Source organism: Zea mays, chromosome 9 (genome assembly GCF_902167145.1).
Source record: "Zea mays cultivar B73 chromosome 9, Zm-B73-REFERENCE-NAM-5.0, whole genome shotgun sequence".
Taxonomy (NCBI): domain Eukaryota; kingdom Viridiplantae; phylum Streptophyta; class Magnoliopsida; order Poales; family Poaceae; genus Zea; species Zea mays.
The window spans coordinates 157,692,756-157,710,848 of NC_050104.1; the positions used below are offsets into that span (position 1 = coordinate 157,692,756).

General features: G+C 47.6%; 2 protein-coding genes across 2 annotated transcripts; both read left to right on the forward strand.

The window, feature by feature from the left end:
• The first annotated feature begins 758 nt into the window (after window positions 1-758).
• On the forward strand, window positions 759-5,027 carry LOC103639536 (sucrose transport protein SUT1-like). Its single transcript, NM_001308124.1, has 12 exons — window positions 759-1,132; window positions 2,219-2,284; window positions 2,401-2,499; window positions 2,620-2,684; window positions 2,792-2,876; window positions 2,978-3,011; window positions 3,196-3,295; window positions 3,393-3,468; window positions 3,557-3,754; window positions 3,877-4,020; window positions 4,145-4,378; window positions 4,482-5,027. Exons 1-12 carry the CDS (start codon window positions 953-955, stop codon window positions 4,758-4,760), a joined length of 1,560 nt encoding a protein of 519 aa, NP_001295053.1. The 5' UTR covers window positions 759-952; the 3' UTR covers window positions 4,761-5,027.
• A 7,243-nt stretch (window positions 5,028-12,270) lies between these two features.
• On the forward strand, window positions 12,271-14,601 carry LOC100502458 (uncharacterized). Its single transcript, NM_001196936.1, has 3 exons — window positions 12,271-12,530; window positions 12,658-13,070; window positions 13,847-14,601. Exons 1-3 carry the CDS (start codon window positions 12,335-12,337, stop codon window positions 14,270-14,272), a joined length of 1,035 nt encoding a protein of 344 aa, NP_001183865.1. The 5' UTR covers window positions 12,271-12,334; the 3' UTR covers window positions 14,273-14,601.
• The last annotated feature ends 3,492 nt before the right edge of the window (window positions 14,602-18,093 follow it).

Consider the following 18,093-nt stretch of genomic DNA (forward strand, 5'->3'; position numbering starts at 1 on the left):
AGAGAGAGAGAGAGAGAGGCTCAAACAAAGAGTCTTATTCATGCACTTCGGGTGGTCAACTTTGTATGTAGGTACTAGGTAGATAGGGCTACTACTACGTACTCTATCCATTCTAGATGATAATTAAGTCGTTTTTTTTCTTAATACACATGGTTTTGCACTTTTGCTATATATCCACGTAGAATATGTTATGTCGTCGTCGTCTTTCTCTCTCTCTCTCTCTATATATGCTATCCATGAAGAATATATGTCCATAATATAGATATCTAAATATATGCTATGCCTAGAATATGCTGTCCACGCGTAGAATACGCAGCACGCAGACGCAGTGGACCATGCATGCACAAAAGACCTACGCTTTGTCTAGTGACGCCGCGAGCAGATGAGCCAGCCAAGCCAAAGGAACCTCAAGCGCATGCATTCGCACGCCATCCGGGGGCGGCGCGGCGCCTCTGCTCTGCCTCTGCGTGGCCGAAACTGTAGTGGAATCGATCGCCAGGTGCACCCGGCCGGGCGATCTGGACGCAGTGGGGGCAGATGGATAAGGGAGGCAGCAGGCACTCCTGCAGCATCCTGCTGCCCTCTTCCCTGTGGGCCGGCCAGTGCAGACGTGCAGCGGCCCTATAGCGACTAACTGTGCCTGGGGATTAGTGTGTGATAGTAGTAGGATGGCGCGACGAGTTTCCACACAAAGCAACGCCGCGCCACGGCCTTTAAATGCCTCGCCATCTTCGCCGCTCCATCCAAGCACCCACGCCACACTCCTCACCTCTCCTCGCTCCACGCACGCGCTCTCTCACCCGCTGGCTATTAGTCGTCGTCCCTTGGATTTCGACACTCTCTCTAGCGGGCGCCTGTTCCGCCGCCGTCCATCGATCCTAGCTAGCTAGCTAGCTAGGGCGCGACCGTCGTCTCGGTGGTTGTTGACAGGTCCCGTACGTGTGTGCTCGCCATGGCTCGTGGCGACGGCGGGCAGCTGGCGGAGCTGTCCGCGGGGGTCCGCGGCGCGGCCGCGGTGGTGGACCACGTGGCCCCGATCAGCCTCGGGAGGCTCATCCTCGCCGGCATGGTCGCCGGCGGCGTGCAGTACGGCTGGGCGCTGCAGCTCTCCCTCCTCACGCCCTACGTGCAGGTATATACATATATTCGACGTGTACCTATGCCCTTCATGCATGCTATCATGCATGCAGCATGCATACATGCATGTACGTACGAGGTCTATCATACAAACAATATACTCCTAATTAAAAAACTATCTGTGTATACGTAATACGTCCGCGTGCGTGCGGCGGCACGGCGAGCGCCGTACCGTACGTGCGTCCAATGCCTGCCTGCGCATCGGTGCCAGCTGCTGCATGGCCGAAGCAGATTGCCTTCCCGAAAAGAAGCAGGAAGAAGGAAGGCGTACGGTGCGTCGGTGCCTGCTGCATGGTCGGTCGGTGTACCTCTGCTGCAGCCTGCAGTACGTGTACGTCTCTCTGACAGATGAGTCCCCTCTGCCAGTGGCAGCAAGAAGTTCCACACAAGCCTACAAACCCGGCCCGGATACAAGGAAACCTGTCCATAACCGACCACTGGCCGGATAAAATATAATCTGTCAGTTATGTGACAAGGAGAGAGAGAAAAGAACTCAGCAACTGCCCCTTCACGCTGAAAAGAAAACGGAATTTGAGTGTTCTAGAATACTAGAATATTTATCTCCGAATAGAATATTTTATATCCGTGGCTATTCGGCAGCGGGCAACTTTGGATAAAGATTATGCTGCCTGCCGTGCCGTCGGCCATATGTTAGGGCCTTGTTGGTGCATGTGCAGGCGTATCTGACAGGTTTGATCATCGATCTGGCACGTTGCCTAACCGCACCCTGCAACCAGCTGAATGGCCATATTAAAGGATGTACCTGCTCTAGTTATAAGTCAGATATATTCCCTTTCCCCTCTGTTTTTAAAATTTGCAAATAAAAAGTACGTACCTCGACGAGTCAGCAGCATACACAGTGCCGCTACAGTCCAACTATTATTTCATGACAACACAGCTGAACCACATGAAAAGTAGTGTTTTATAACCACCGGTTGGTTTCTCTGAATCTGCTATAAACTGACAAACTGTCAAACTGAGTTGGCTGGAGTACTAGTTAGCTACATGTTCATCCTATACATAAGCACCATTTATTCTGATCACTGGACTTTTTTTTTTTTTACCTACATCTTCTGTGCAGACTCTGGGGCTTTCACATGCGCTCACTTCATTCATGTGGCTCTGCGGCCCTATTGCCGGCTTAGTGGTGAGCACGGGAGCCACTCATCTCTAACACCACGACTGGGCTCGCTCGCTGTCATTTTCACCGAGATTTCACTGCGCCGTACTTAGCTTATAATCCATCCGCTTCTGCCCCTGCAGGTCCAACCGCTGGTTGGCCTGTACAGCGACAGGTGTACATCGAGATGGGGGAGACGGAGGCCGTTTATCCTGACAGGGTGCATGCTCATCTGCGTTGCCGTGAGTTCATTGGAGGAGCTGCAACAACAGCTTGGTCACCGTTGTTCACTGTTGTTGTTGTTGCTGCTGTTTATCGTTTCCCGGTTAATGTTTTCCAGTTCATATGCCGTGTGCATATAGGTCATTGTTGTCGGATTCTCGTCAGACATCGGAGCTGCTCTAGGGGACACGAAGGAACACTGCAGGTAAAAAACTGCTTTGCACTGCCATCTGCCCAACCGGGGGAGGGGGGGCTCTACCCCTCTGCATAGTATTATCAGTGACCTGACACTTGATGCGCCGGTCGATGCAGCCTCTACCACGGTCCTCGTTGGCACGCTGCGATCGTGTACGTTCTGGGGTTTTGGCTCCTTGACTTCTCCAACAACACTGTGCAGGTGAGCGCGTCGTCTCTTCTATCGATAAAAATTCCAGACTAATAATTTTGGAAGAACGCACTGTTGCAATGCATGCATGACGTTTTCCATCCAACTGCTAGGGTCCAGCACGTGCTATGATGGCTGATCTATGTGGTAACTTTCTCGGCTAATCCGTTTCAGCCTTTTCTTTTCTTTTCTTTTCTTTTTCCCCTCCTAGCAGCTGTTGTTGGTTAGCCGGTGTACTAGTACTTGCAGTGACATACTAACGCATAATAAGTGGAATCATCAATGACCCTGATCTGCAATTACTTCTTCTTTTTTTCGCTGAACAAAACAGACCATCATGGGCCAAGTGCGGCTAACTCCATCTTCTGTTCTTGGATGGCGCTGGGAAACATCCTAGGCTACTCCTCTGGCTCCACGAACAATTGGCACAAGTAAGCCTGTGACCACCGTACCATACTCCAACATGAGCCCTGGAGTATCTGGTTTTCTATTCTGAATTTTCTGATACGGCCACATGCATACATACAGGTGGTTTCCCTTCCTTAAAACGAGCGCCTGCTGTGAGGCCTGTGCGAACCTGAAAGGTGCATTTCTGGTGGCCGTGGTAAGTTCTACCGTTTCTTGGAAACGTCCCCTCCGTGCAATCCCAGTGCCACAAATACAGACACGTTTTCGATGTGTTTCTTCAACAGGTGTTCCTAGTCCTGTGCCTGACGGTAACCCTGATCTTCGCCAAGGAGGTGCCGTACAGAGCGAACGAGAACCTCCCGACGACGAAGGCCGGCGGCGAGGTCGAGACTGAGCCTACCGGGCCACTTGCCGTGCTCAAGGGCTTCAAGGACCTGCCTCCCGGGATGCCGTCCGTGCTCCTCGTGACTGCCATCACCTGGGTATACGCCATTGGCCATACAGACTACGTATACGTACAGAGTGCTTCGTTCTGGCCGGATCGACCCAAGCGGCCATTGCGATTCTGTACTACTGACGCTGCCACTGCCACTGCGCTTTGCAGCTTTCGTGGTTCCCGTTCATCCTCTACGACACCGACTGGATGGGCCGGGAGATCTACCACGGCGACCCCAAGGGGAGCAACGCCCAGATCTCGGCGTTCAACGAAGGTGTCCGAGTCGGCGCGTTCGGGCTGCTACTCAACTCGGTAAGGCTCGCTCAGTCTCGTTTTCATCCGCTTTCCAGACGCTGCAAGCAACAAATTCTGTCCTGCTGCAGTGGTTTAATACATAGCTGACCACGCGAGGCTGGCGACCCGTACGTGCGTTCAGGTTATTCTAGGGTTCAGCTCGTTCCTGATCGAGCCCATGTGCCGGAAGGTCGGGCCGAGGGTGGTGTGGGTGACGAGCAACTTCATGGTCTGCGTCGCCATGGCGGCCACCGCGCTGATCAGCTTCTGGTCGCTCAGGGACTACCACGGGTACGTGCAGGACGCCATCACCGCGAACGCCAGCATCAAGGCCGTCTGCCTCGTCCTCTTCGCCTTCCTGGGCGTCCCTCTCGCCGTAAGCGCCTCGCGACGCGTCGATCGTCACTGGACTGTGGACAGAGCTGTTGGACGTCGCTCCGTCTCTTAATCGATCTGTGCACCGATATATATATATGCAGATCCTGTACAGCGTCCCGTTCGCGGTGACGGCGCAGCTGGCGGCCACCCGGGGCGGCGGGCAGGGGCTGTGCACCGGCGTCCTCAACATCTCCATCGTCATCCCTCAGGTGATCATCGCGCTGGGCGCCGGCCCGTGGGACGCGCTGTTCGGGAAGGGCAACATCCCGGCGTTCGGCGTCGCGTCGGCCTTCGCCCTCGTCGGCGGCGTCGTGGGCGTGTTCCTGCTGCCCAAGATCTCCAAGCGCCAGTTCCGGGCCGTCAGCGCGGGCGGCCACTGATCGAACCCGGCCGGGGCCGGCCGCCGGCACGCAGCCCGGCAAGAGCTGTATGTTGTTGAGAGTTGAACAGAAACCATGCATGTGTGCTTCTGTAGTTCTGTTGTTTGTGGTCGATCGATGGGCGTTGCGTGGCAGCGTGGGCAAGCGAGGCGAGGTGCGCGGATCCAAAAAAAGGGCCATTCGATCAATCAATGTGTAGTAGAGTACAACTAGACGATGATGTTCACATCATTTGTCTTTAATACATACCGGTTTCTATTGTCTTTACAATATTTTTGTCTATATTAATTGGAGTACAACTAGACGATGATTGGTCTAGAAGCTAGAGGCCGATGCTGCTGCTGTATATTTCCAACTCCGCGGACGTCTCGACACAGCAGCAGCACATGCATGGGGAACCTCACGATGCCGTTCTCGTTGCACTCCGTGCACCGGCGGAACCCGCCACCGCCGCATGCCTCGCCTTCCTCCTCCTGCTCGCCTTCGTCTTCAACGTCCTCGGAGCAGAGCTCGCAAAGCACGAACCGCACGAACAACTGCTTCTCTCTCTCTCGGACTCGGCTGACGGCCCCATAGCTAGTAGTTAATTAAGGGCATGTTCCGTCGTGTCTAGATCGAAAAGATTTGGAGGGAATTCAATTCAGACGCAACCGAATAAGTCCTAAGCGTTTGCGCGGCGATGTATTCTGAATATGTGATTTATCGATCGGTTTCGTCTGACTATTCCGTGTATATATGTTTTTCAATCACAAGTCTAAACATGCATGGCCCATGGCAACGGAGGGAAGAAATTTCTCGTTGGGCAGCCCTGCGCTACTTTATTAAGATCGATAAATGCGCTCGAGGCCCAAAAGAAATCAGACCATGGGCCTGATGACGCGCAAATGAAACGGAGACAGTACAGAAGCCCCCTCCTCGAGTCGTAGTTGCTGAATTCGCTTGGGGGCTTTTGGACGTCAGCTTTTGGACCTTTCGAAAGCCGAATACACAAGCCCATCGCTATCCTTATCTGAGAGCATCTCCCTAAAAACACATATAGGAAATTGCTAGATGATCAAAGAGCAAAAAAAAAACAATTGTGCTCTCTAATAATTCTCTATCTGCAGTTGCCAAATACTTCAAATTATGTTAGCTCAATTTATTTTAATAGGTCTCCTTTGTCTTGATCCAGTACGCTACGTCGGTACCTATGCCTGCACCTTGCGGCAAATGGTTGTACAGGTGCTGCCATGATGCACTTCAACAAAGAGCTGATCAACCGATTTGAAAATAATAATAATAATAATAACGCAAACTGAAGAAATATTTTTTAACCTATATATTGAAGTCATGCACACTTTTGCGAAAGAGTCGCGGCACAATAGTTTTCACGATTCTTTGGGCGTGCATCTGGGTTTCAGGAGTGAACACGAGTTTGCTACATTTAGCAACAATATAGAGTTGGGTATGTCGTATGTCCATCCTAAAAAGTGTATAGACATAAAAACAATCTACACAGTACGGTCTAATAATAAGCGGTCTATCATATCTCCACCCTGTAATGAATATCAACTGTTGTATTCTGTCTTGGAATGTGAGGGGGCTAAATGACCCTGCTAAGAGAGAAAGTGTGAAACAATTGATTCTCTCTTCTGGAGCAACTATTGTTTGTCTTCAAGAAACAAAGATAATGAGCTGGAATTCATACTTATTAAAGGAAACACTGGGGTGTAAGTTAGCAACTCAGTCGACTTATTTACCATCCCTTGGAGCATCTGGTGGGATTCTAATCGCTTGCGATGCAGATTTTTTTGATATGGTTACTATTCCCTATCCATCGGTATATTCGTTATCTGTCAGGGTCTGCTCCCGCCTATGCGATGTGGCGTGGGACCTTACAGGAGTTTATGGCCCTCAACCTGAGAATGAGAAAATGTCTTTCTTAACAGAGCTGCGCAATATTCGAAATATGATGAAGCCGGAATGGTTGATATTAGGTGACTTTAACATGATAAGGAGAGCAAGGGAGAAAAATAAAGGTTCAATAAATAGAAGAGTGATAAGACAATTTAATCTCACAATTGACTACCTTCAGCTTTTAGAGATTGATCTCAACGGTAAATTATACACTTGGTCAAACGAACAAGACGACCCTACGATGACTAGAATTGACAGATTTTTGGCGACTACGGAGTGGCATGATACGTTTCCTCAGGCTGATCTGCAGGCCATTGGGTCCATGACCTCGGATCATTGCCCTCTAGTTTTGCAAGGTTGCTCGGATTTTGGTTTCTATAGGGGGTTTCGTTTTGAGGCTTTTTGGACAAAAATTGATGGGTTCAATGAGGTGGTTCAGCAAGCGTGGACGTCTAGTGTTAGTTCCTCAGATGCCATCCTTCGACTGCATGTGAAAATGGCCCGAACGGCTAAAGCTCTAAAGATCTGGAGTCGAAAGACTGTAGGCAATTTTAAAATGCAATTAGCAATCATTCAGACTGTCCTTACCTTCCTTGAGAAAGCGCAGGAATCCAGACAACTCTCTGGAGATGAGCTAGAATTCAGGAGAAGTCTGAAATTGAAAATCCTCGGAATAGTGTCAGTTCAAAAGGCAAGAGCTAAACAACATTCAAGACTCGTCTGGATGCGCCTGGGTGATGCAAACACAAATTTTTTTCACTTGATGGCAAATAACAGAAGAAGAAAAAACTTTATTAGATCGCTGGTTCGAGACGGTAGACTGCTCACTAGTCAGGAAGATAAATTGCACGAGGCCCATAATCATTTCACTCAAGTTATTGGCAGGGCGGGTGCTAGACAACGTGCGGTTCGTTGGGACAACTTAGGCTATAGCCCCTTTGAGTTATCAGATCTGGACTCTACGATCAACGATGATGAGATTAAAAAGGTGGTTATGGGGATGCACTCTGAAAAGGCACCGGGTCCAGATGGTTTCATAGGGTTATTTTATAAGTGTTGTTTTGAGCTGATTAAGGATGATCTATTCATTGCTATTCATGATTTCTATAATCATAGATGCAAAAGCCTGCATCTTGTTAATGAGGCAAATATCACTCTTTTGCAAAAGAGGGAAGGGGCTGACAGGATTGACATGTTTAGACCAATCAGTCTCATCAACAGTTTTATGAAAATTCTAACCAAGATTTTAGCAAATAGACTTGCGCCAAGAATGAACGAGATCGTCTCCACTGCCCAGAACGCGTTCATTCAGAAACGATCAATTCATGATAATTTCCTCTACGTTCAAAAAGTTACTCAGAAACTTCACAAGAGCAAACAGCCAGCACTTTTTGTCAAGCTTGACATATCAAAAGCGTTTGACTCCATCAACTGGGCATATTTGATAGAGGTTTTAAGAGCTTTAGGATTTTCTCAGAAGTGGAGGAATTGGATCGCCACAATTTTGGGCTCTTCCTCCTCCAAAATCTTAATCAATGGCCAACAAACAAATGCAATCAGGCACATGCGTGGTGTTCGTCAAGGGGATCCCCTATCCCCGTTCCTGTTTATTTTAGCTATGGACCCGCTTCAGAGGATGATTGAGATGGCGGCAGATGTTGGGCTTATGGGGCGGGTTTTGCCGAGAGCGGCTAAGCTTCGCTGTTCTCTTTATGCTGATGATGCAGGAGTGTTTGTTAAAGCAGAAAAAGAGGATTTGAAAGTTCTGAAGAGGATCCTGGAAGTTTTTGAAGGGTGTTCAGGGCTGAAGATTAATTTTGATAAAACTGAAATTTTCCCGATTTGTTACCCTGAGACTCTCTGGCCAGATCTGATGGATGTGTTCCCTGGCAAATACTCAAAATTTCCGGGGAAGTATCTTGGTCTGCCGCTTCATTTCAGGACTGTTAGGAGAGTGGATTTTCAACCGTTAATCGATAAAATTACTAATAGGCTAGCAGGTTGGAAAGGCAGGATGCTCTCTAAGGCAGGTAGGGAAACCTTGGTTAAAGCGGTGCTATCTGCTCAGCCTATTTACCATCTGACGATCTTTCCGGCGCAGAGATGGCTTCTTAAAAGAATTGACAAATTAAGAAGAAGCTTTCTTTGGAAAGGGAATAGTCCAGAATTTTGCAGTGGGGGTCATTGCTTGATTAACTGGGCCACAACTTGTCTGCCAAAGAATAGGGGGGTCTAGGAATTCTAGACCTGGAGCGTTTTGCAAGAGCGCTAAGACTAAGATGGTTGTGGCTACGGTGGACGGTTAAAGAAAAGGCATGGGCTGGCATGCCATTACCATGCGACAAGGTGGATGTAGATCTTTTCAATGCTTCAACAATTGTGACTATTGGTAATGGGAAGATGGCGGATTTTTGGGGTTCCAGTTGGATTGAAGGGCTGGCTCCAAAGAATATGACACCAAATCTATATAAGAAAGCAAGAAGGAAAAACATCACGGTGTTCAAGGCTCTTCGAAATAATTACTGGATTCGTTTCTGCGCGCCGTTCACTCGGGAGGAGGAAGTGAGAGAATTTGTCTCACTTTGGCTTTCAATCAGCAGCACACACAGCCTCAATGATCTCGATGACACCATTTTTTGGAGATGGTCGGCAGATGGGAACTACAGTTCAAGTAGTGCCTACAAAATTCAATTCGCAACAAACTTCTGTAAAATTAAAATCAATCCCATTTGGAAAGCAAAAACTGAACCAAAGTGTCGTTTCTTTGCTTGGACTTTGTTGCACAACAAAATCTTAACTGCTGACAATTTGCAAAAAAGGGGATGGCCCTGCAATCATAATTGTTCTCTTTGTTCTTTGTCTCTGGAGACAGTGACTCATCTTTGTAAGGATTGCCCCTTCGCTGTGGAAGTGTGGAGCATGATTTTGTCTTGGGCTGAGCTGCGGTTCCTTTTCGGTATTTCAAAGACGGGAACGCTTAGCGAATGGTGGTATAGACTGAGGATGCTCTGTAGCAAGCATTCAAGAAAAAGTTTCGATGGTCTTCTAATTTATTTCTGGTGGAGCTTATGGGTGGAGAGAAACAACAGAATCTTCAAGGGTCAACAGAGAACGACAGAGCAAGTTGTGCAGATGGTGAAAGATTTTGTGGGTAGAGGGATGGCCTGCTAGTAGTGTCCGGGGGACTGGGCAGGGGGTTAGTTTTTTCCCCCCTTTTCTGGTGCCAGTGTCATAGCTAGGTCTTGCTTGGCTAGTTGTTTTTTGTGGTGGCGCCAGCTTTGGTGCCAGTGTTTGTACAGTGTTTACTCTTTTCGTCTAATATATTGGAAGGGCAATTCTTGTGCCTTTCCCTTTCAAAAAAAAACATATCTCCACCCTGAACTGTCTGATGTTAGTATTTCCTCCGTTTTGTTTTAATTGTCGTTAGATAGTGTAAAATTAAATTATCCAGCAATAAATAAAAAGAATTTTAGTTCATATCTTACTAAATTAAAGATATTAAACAATTTTAGTATCATTTGACCACATAAACTCCAAATATAACAACAATATAAAGTCGATATCTTACTAAATTAAAGAAATTAAGCAGATTGGGCTTAATTGGGTCGTGCCGGTCCAAGCCCGGCCCATCTATGCGGGCCGTGCCGGGGGCCCGACGGGTCGAAAATTGAAGCCCGGCCCAAGCCCGCCTTCGGGCCGTGCTAGCCCAGCCCAAATTATTTCGTGCCGGGCCGTGCTTTGGGATCCTATTTTCGGGCCGTGCTCGTGCTGGCCCGAAAAACCCAACCCATATTCCCACCACTAGTGCTTCGAACCACCAAAATGCATGCTTGTCGATGCTAGCGTGGTGCATGTGCGCCTCTTATAACGGGCGTTTTTTATTATTTTCAAAAACATTGTCAACGTATTTGCTACTGTTTTTCACTGATATAATACAGAAGTGGTACGCATGATTTCTAACTAAATGTATTACCAAATTATTCTAAATTATAAGTGTAGATAGTATGGTATAAAAATAAATAAATAAATAAATAGTAAAAGTATAATGTAGAAAACCTATGCCATGTCAAACTGCATTACAAAAGAGAATGCGTCCCAGCTGGTTGCATGGACTAAATAAAACTGGACATGAATATGATGGCGCCCTCCGGTTTTCTAACAAATGCCTGTACCATCTAGCTGGTAGAGTAGCTACGTGAAAAAAGAGGTTCAACTAGATATATAGAGATAAGGGCATATACAGTGGTGTTTAACGTGGAGGCTTTTAAGGTGTTTAAGGGGGTATTTACAAAAAAAAAATCTTAGAGCCGTCTCTCCGTGAAGAGACATCTCTAACTCGTAAACCAAGTAGCAACAGACGCCTCACTTTACACTGTACGAATTTGTCGTCTGTTTTATAGATCTGATGATGTATAAATACATTTAATTATGTATTTATTAATAGACTACATTTATAGATACTCTATTGTATAATAGAGTCTCTTAGTTCTGTCTTAGACTTAGAGAATCGTTTTGATGTCTCTCACCACTATACATGCCCTACCTGCAATGGACACCTACCTCTGGCTACTCTTAAGTTCCTCGCATATATATGCATGTAATAAAGCACGCATGATTGCGCTACTGCGCCGCCTATGATGGAGTGAGATACGCTACTCATTTCTTCATCAAGCTGGATCGGAACCATGTGTACACTGTCATTGGGCCATCATCAAATGCAGCTTCCATGAAAACGTTTGTAATTATTAGATTCTTGTCAGTATGCACACACATTTTGTGCCATGCATTGGATCAACTTCTTCTTTATGTCATTGTGTGTGTGTGTGTTTTCCTAGTGTCAACTGTCAACCATGCCTCAGTACCGTTCTACAGTCCCTCATATACTATACCTCCTTTATTTGCGTTCATTAACCACTAACACAGGTCGTTTCTACTTGCATTGTCCTTTGGTATTGTCTACGTTGGCATTATTGTATGGGTATTGGGTAGAGGATCATTCGGTTAGGATAAAGTGATGAAAAGGACATCGAAAAGATAAGAAAAGTTGCATCTATAAAATTTAGGTTCTACATAAAGAAGATAAAAAAGGAACAGTAGAATCTGGTATCCTAGCGATTTTGATGGTTAGCGTTTTTCAAGTTTCTCCCTTATTATTTTTGCCCTTGAACCAGCTAGCTGCCCCACTAGTATTTTCATAAAGAAATCGAAACAAAAACCTTGGCTATATATATTTCCCCCCAAATTACAAAAGCACTAGGAGTATGATGTACTCTCCCGTACGTTGTAAATTGTAATTCACTTTAGTATTGTCCTAAATCAAGACATATGTAAGCCACGGAGGTTTTTGTGAAACTGATTTGATGTTGATGCATTTTTGCTATAAACTTGGTTAAAATGAGAGAATTTTGATTCAGAAGAAGAAGAAGAAATTCTGGTTAACTTTGTACCGTTTTCTTATAGCAAAATCGAATGGCATCGTAAGGGCCCCCTAAAATTTATTTTGATTTTTCTTGACAAATATTTTTTAATCTCAATTTTCTTTTCTTTTTGTAACAACCACCGCCCCTATTATAGTTGCATTGCATTTTCTCGTCACTCTCTTTCTCTCTCTCAGCTAGCTAACGCGCTCTCTCTTTCTCAAATACTGCCCATGCGCCTTGGCCTCCTCCGATCCTCTGATGAGGCCAATGGCCAGCAATGGCATGGCGTCCTCACTCTCGCCCTTCTTCCCTCCAAACTTCCTCCTCCAAATGCAGCAGACGCCCTCCGATCATGACCCCCAAGAACACCACCACCTTCCTGCTCCTCCCCTTCATCTTCACCACAACCCCTTCCTCCCCTCCTCTCAATGCCCCTCCCTGCAAGACTTCCGAGGTCACGCGCAGATCCATCCCTATAGCGAGCTAGCTAGCTAGCTAGTCAACAGCCTCCGACGCCTAATCCGATCGATCCATCGGCTGGTCCTGACACATGCGCTGGCGCCTGTGGTTGATGCGTGCAGGTATGGCGCCAATGCTGCGGAAGCGCCCGACGATGTACTGCGGCGCGGACGACGTCGGCGTCGGAGGCGAGGAGGCGAGCTGCGGCGCGACGAACGAGGACGAGGTGTCGGACGACGGCTCCCTGCAGGCCGTCGGGCCCGGGGAGAAGAAGCGGCGGCTGAACGTGGAGCAGGTGCGGACGCTGGAGAAGAACTTCGAGCTCGGGAACAAGCTGGAGGCGGAGCGCAAGCTGCAGCTGGCGCGCGCGCTGGGCCTGCAGCCGCGGCAGGTGGCCATCTGGTTCCAGAACCGGCGCGCGCGGTGGAAGACGAAGCAGCTGGAGAAGGACTACGACGCGCTGAGGCGCCAGCTCGACGCCGTCAAGGCCGACAACGACGCCCTCCTCTCCCACAACAAGAAGCTCCAAGCCGAGGTCTGTACCGACCGTATCAGTACGTACGTACGTACGTACAATTCGATCATCAACTGCATCACATCTCATCTCTCTGCGCGTCTGATCCGTCCTAGCTCGCCGGCGGCGGCTACTCGCGGCCGTCCCGGATCGATCTAGGCAACTGCGTGCCTGAATTGTGAATTTGTGATCCGCATCGCGATGCTGATCTGGGCGCGCGCCGGTCGGTCCATGGCTGGCTTCCCAGCTCAATGATTGGGGGGCTGACGGTTCAGCTTGGCCGCACAGCTCACTCGTAGCTCAGCTGGGATCCATGTGGGTTTCAGTGCACGCAACAGCCAGAAAAAAAGGTTGTTGGATGCGTCGTCCTCCCTGCCCTGGGCGCTGCTGCCTTTGCCTCATTGTCTGCGCGCCTAAACGTACTAGCTACCCCGCCTGGCCCTGCCTGCCTTTGTGGAATCTTGCTGCTGGAGCAACTGCAAAGGCCAAAGGCAGAAAGAGAGAGGATTTTTCGAAAGGTCAGCAGCAGAATATGCAGGCAGAGTTGCGTGGAGTGTTGAGCGAGGAAGATGCTGCGGCTGCTGGCGCAGTCAATGGCTTCATGATGGCCGTTCCGGTCCCGGCCGGCCCGCATCTCTCATCTCCGTGCCAGTAGCGATCACTGATTACGCGATCATCTCCTCTCCGGATACTTGGCATATCAACAGAACATTTTGGTTGGGCGGGCCAGAACATTTGTACACTGATATATACTAACAGCCAGCGATTAATCAATCGATCGCTTCTGATGCATGCAGATACTGGCACTGAAGGGCAGGGAGGCAGCAGGGGGGTCGTCGGAGCTGATCAACCTGAACAAGGAGACGGAGGCGTCCTGCAGCAACCGCAGCGAGGACAGCTCCGAGATCAACCTCGACATCTCGCGCACGCCGCCGGCGTCCGAGGGCCCCATGGACCATCCGCCGCCGCCGCCGCCGCACCACGCCGCCGGCGGCGGCTTGATCCCTTTCTACCCTTCCGTCGGCGGCCGACATAGTATTGCCGCCGGCGTGGGTATGGACCAACTCCTGCACGCCTCCACCCCGAAGCTGGAGCAACACGGTGACGGCTGCGCCGTCGCCGTCCAGGCCGCGGAGACCGCCGGCAGCTTCGGCAACCTCCTGTGTGGCGTCGACGAGACGCCGCCGTTCTGGCCGTGGGCCGACCACCACCACTTCCATTGATCGATCATCGTCCATCACAAACGATGGCGATCGACACTGTAGTGAGTAGAAATATCGGAGGAAAGGAATTTATTTGGACAATTCTGGCGAGTGCATGCAGCAAGGGAGGAGAGAAAAAAAAGGTCGTGTACTCGTGTGTGATATCTGGTCCATATTGGCGGGGTAGGCGGGTAGCTGCCTGCCTAGCTGGTCATGCATGGTGGGAACTGGGAAGGGGTTGTAAATGGGGAATAAGTGGAGAGGCGGTGTAATTTAATTAGGTAGATTTTGGTTTGAGTTTTGATAGTATTTTTTTTATCTTTTTGAGTCTTCGTTTTTTTTTTCTTTGCGATCTTCTTTTTTCTTTTTGGTTGTTGACACATATAAATTTGTGAATTGGCAAGCATACAGGCAAAGTTGTAAGCTGTGTATAGGTGTTACGACAGATGGATCACTGACGTACGAGACTCGGGGCTACCCTGTATGTTAGTGGCCAATGTTAAGGAAGAGGATTGGCTTCCCCAAATTTGCATGGATCAAGAGCAGTAGGGCAGTACGCCTCTCAAGTGGCGAAGCTGAGGCAGACGACGAAGTACAGACGGCGGAGTACGGATCTATAGACATTTATAGCGGTTACACAGGATTTATAGCTATAGTACATTTATAGCGATTATTTAACAATAGGTTACCCACATCAACAAATTCTGGCTATGTCACTGGCCCACTGCACAGCACAACACCTACACAAGGTGCAGTATCTATCTCTTCTATCAGACACGGTCGTATACTACTGTACCGCAGATTCCAAGCTAGCACAGGCTCTAGCATGATTACACCCGATTAACAATAATAAATAGTGAAAAAGAATGTGTTATGGCCGGTAGTTTCTGCCTGCTGCAGGCTCGGTCTCATCTCATCTCCATCTCATGCACACCCTACCCGTACGTAATGCATCGTCGGCGGCTACAGTTTGCCCGAGCAGGGATTCGCTAGTTTGCCTTGCCGGCGACCGGACCAAATATAAATGATTGGTGGGATGGGACTCGGAAACTGCAACTTGCAAGGGCACAAACTAACGAAAGTCCAGTAAAAATGCAAACTTACCCACAACTTTCTTTTGTCGTCTTACAAAAAAAAAAAAAAAAAAAAGCGAGCGGCCGAGTGTAGGTCACGTCATGGTCGGGTCCACAACTCGTGGAACAGTCCCTTGTGGGTGGATGAGCATCAGCAGCCGTGAGGCTGTCCGCAGTGACATGCTGTAAACCAAACTCTACCCGACATACAGTCAAAAAACATCCGCAGCGGGGCACTGCACACGAGACTGTAAACGTAGAGAGGCCCTAAGGCTGTCTCCAACAACAACCGGTAAATTGTTCTGTCCGCTACATATAGCGTTTTCTTCCGTCCGGTCTCCGCCCAACAACGTCCGCTAAAAGGTCCGCTAAAATTTACAGGGTACTCGCCGTCCGCCAAACGTAGCGCGCGAGCGGTCGTCCTCTATGTGCTGTCTGAGCTTTGTTTAGTATTTTTTTCTCTGGACGATCGGCCCATGTTGATTCCTTCAGCCTTTGATTAGTTTATTTCTTTGGACGACCGTACCCATATCTACTGTTTGGTAATTTATGTGTTCAAAAGTAATTATTTTAAATATTTGAATTAAGGATTTTGGCACACGAACATGGCAACGAACAAATATATACAGAAATTTCCAATAATTTGTTAATGCTACTATTGGAAGATGAGTAATTTGGCTATTATTTTTTTGTACAAAATTTTTTTCTTTCATAAATTAAGGTGTTAAATTTTTTATAATAAAAAGGTGAAAAGAAAACAAATAAAAACTAAAGAAATGGAGAAAAGAACGTCTACTGTAGCTTTAGAGGACCAAATTTAGAGAACGTTGTTGGAGATTGAGAAGATATAGAGAACAAAAAATTTTAGAGTGTGCTGTAAAGGACAGAGAATATTCCTTTAGGGGATGGAATTTAGGGGACGTTGCTGGAGGCAGCCTAAGTAACTCTATTTACAGCGTACCTACTCTTCTCACTCCAAACATCCTTCTCTCGGTTCGGCTGTACGGGAAGCATGCGAGTAAGTAGCCAGCGCAGCAGATTTTTGCAGCAAGAGAATATAAAGTGGAAAAAAATAATATAATATAGTTGATATAGAGTTGGAATATAGAGTAAATATGACCGCGAAGAATTGTGGTATAGAATAGAGAATCTTGCTGACTAGTATAGAATATTTCTTTTAGAGTACGAATTTAGAGTAACATGAGTGCGGATAGCCTGAAGCCGTCCGCTACAGACACAAGAAACCAAAGGACCTTGCCTGGCCCCGTATCCTTTCTGCCGACCTGGGCCCACGAGATATGCAGAGTTTTCGTATTTTCTTTTCGGTAACCATTTCCGGGTTTTTTTTTGTTCGGCTCTAGATTTCGATGAAAAAACGATTGAAAATTATGGTTTTGGTTTGGTCCTGCTTTTGAAACATGCTTCTGTTTTGGAGAAGCAACTAAAAGGTTTTAGCTGTTTTATAGCTACTTTAAAAAGACTTTTTATGTAGTACAAATTTGAAAATAGCTTGGACCATACTCTTACTATTTATCGAAGTTTTTTATATTAATAAATAGACACAATAAATTAAACTACAATAGGATTTAAATAATCAAGTGCTATAATAAATAAAATAAAAAGTTTTTTAATAAAAACATATTACAAATGGAATTAACAAATTAATTTATTTTGGAAAATAGCAACAATACATATGTGAAATCACTTTCTAAATTATATATATTAATTAGTAAAGTGTATATAAATAATATACAGTTTGAACCAAATTGCTTTCAAATAATTTTCTTAGCGGTCAAGAGTTTTTTTTTAACACGGCACATTGAGTAAGAGGAGATCAGGGAAAGGTAGCAGGGTATCACTGGGCAGGTAGGGTCTTCGTCTCGTTCGAGTTCAGAAGTTTTTGTTTTGTCCGTTTTCTTGTAGACTAGACCGAGTTTTTTTTTCTTACAACACGGTACAAAGAGAGTATGAATTGCCAGGTAGGGTCTCCGTCGGTCCGTCCCGTCTCCCTCGAGTTTCTAGTGGTGCGTTTGTTTGTGGGATAGCCAAGACATTTGTTTGACATTTTTTGATGCTCTCTTTTGTCTCTCTAATTTTGAAGGATAACTAAGAACAACACTAAGATGATTTATCTCACTCCTTACCCTAAACCAAACAACCATATTTAAGGGATCGATCTCGTACCGTTAAGTCACTGCAACCAAACGCATCCTACATACGTACGAGATGCCCTGTTCACGGTGGGCCGGTGGAGTGGATGGGGCTCGGCGCGGCGAGGACGAAGAGGCTGGCTGACCACTCATAGTGATCAGCTGGTGGTAGGAGTATATATATAATATATTGGTACGTACGTGTACAAATATGCATGGTGCGTCGTCTCCGTGCATGCGGACTGTTACGTCAATCGGTTCGGTGACTTGGAGATGGAGTGTTGGAGAGAGCAGCAGGCCAGCATGGCCAGGCCAGGGGACCCCTTCCTTCCTCCTCCATGGCTCCATTCCATGTGACAGAACAGTGACTGATCGACTCGCCACCAGCATGTGTCCTCCTCCTCCCCCATGCCCCAGCTTGTCCACCCGCCTGACCACCACCACCATGCTCACCCATGCGTGCAGTGCTAGTGCTACTTCTTCTACTACCCCGGGCGGCGGGTCGGGCAGCGTGTGGCGCGCGTACGCACGCTAGAAAAGTCGATCGGCGTCATGCGATGCGATACAGGCAGTAGGCCAAACAAAGCAACGGCCAGTTAATAAGTCGATCGTGCTTCGC

Coding starts and splice junctions, on each gene's coding strand:
- LOC103639536 (NM_001308124.1), top strand. CDS start 953: ATGGCTCGTGGCGACGGCGGGCAGCTGGCGGAGCTGTCCGCGGGGGTC. Junction 1,133..2,218: donor TCCTCACGCCCTACGTGCAG/GTATATACATAT, acceptor TCTTCTGTGCAG/ACTCTGGGGCTTTCACATGC. Junction 4,021..4,144: donor TCGGGCTGCTACTCAACTCG/GTAAGGCTCGCT, acceptor ACGTGCGTTCAG/GTTATTCTAGGGTTCAGCTC.
- LOC100502458 (NM_001196936.1), top strand. CDS start 12,335: ATGAGGCCAATGGCCAGCAATGGCATGGCGTCCTCACTCTCGCCCTTC. Junction 12,531..12,657: donor CTCCCTGCAAGACTTCCGAG/GTCACGCGCAGA, acceptor TGATGCGTGCAG/GTATGGCGCCAATGCTGCGG. Junction 13,071..13,846: donor ACAAGAAGCTCCAAGCCGAG/GTCTGTACCGAC, acceptor TGATGCATGCAG/ATACTGGCACTGAAGGGCAG.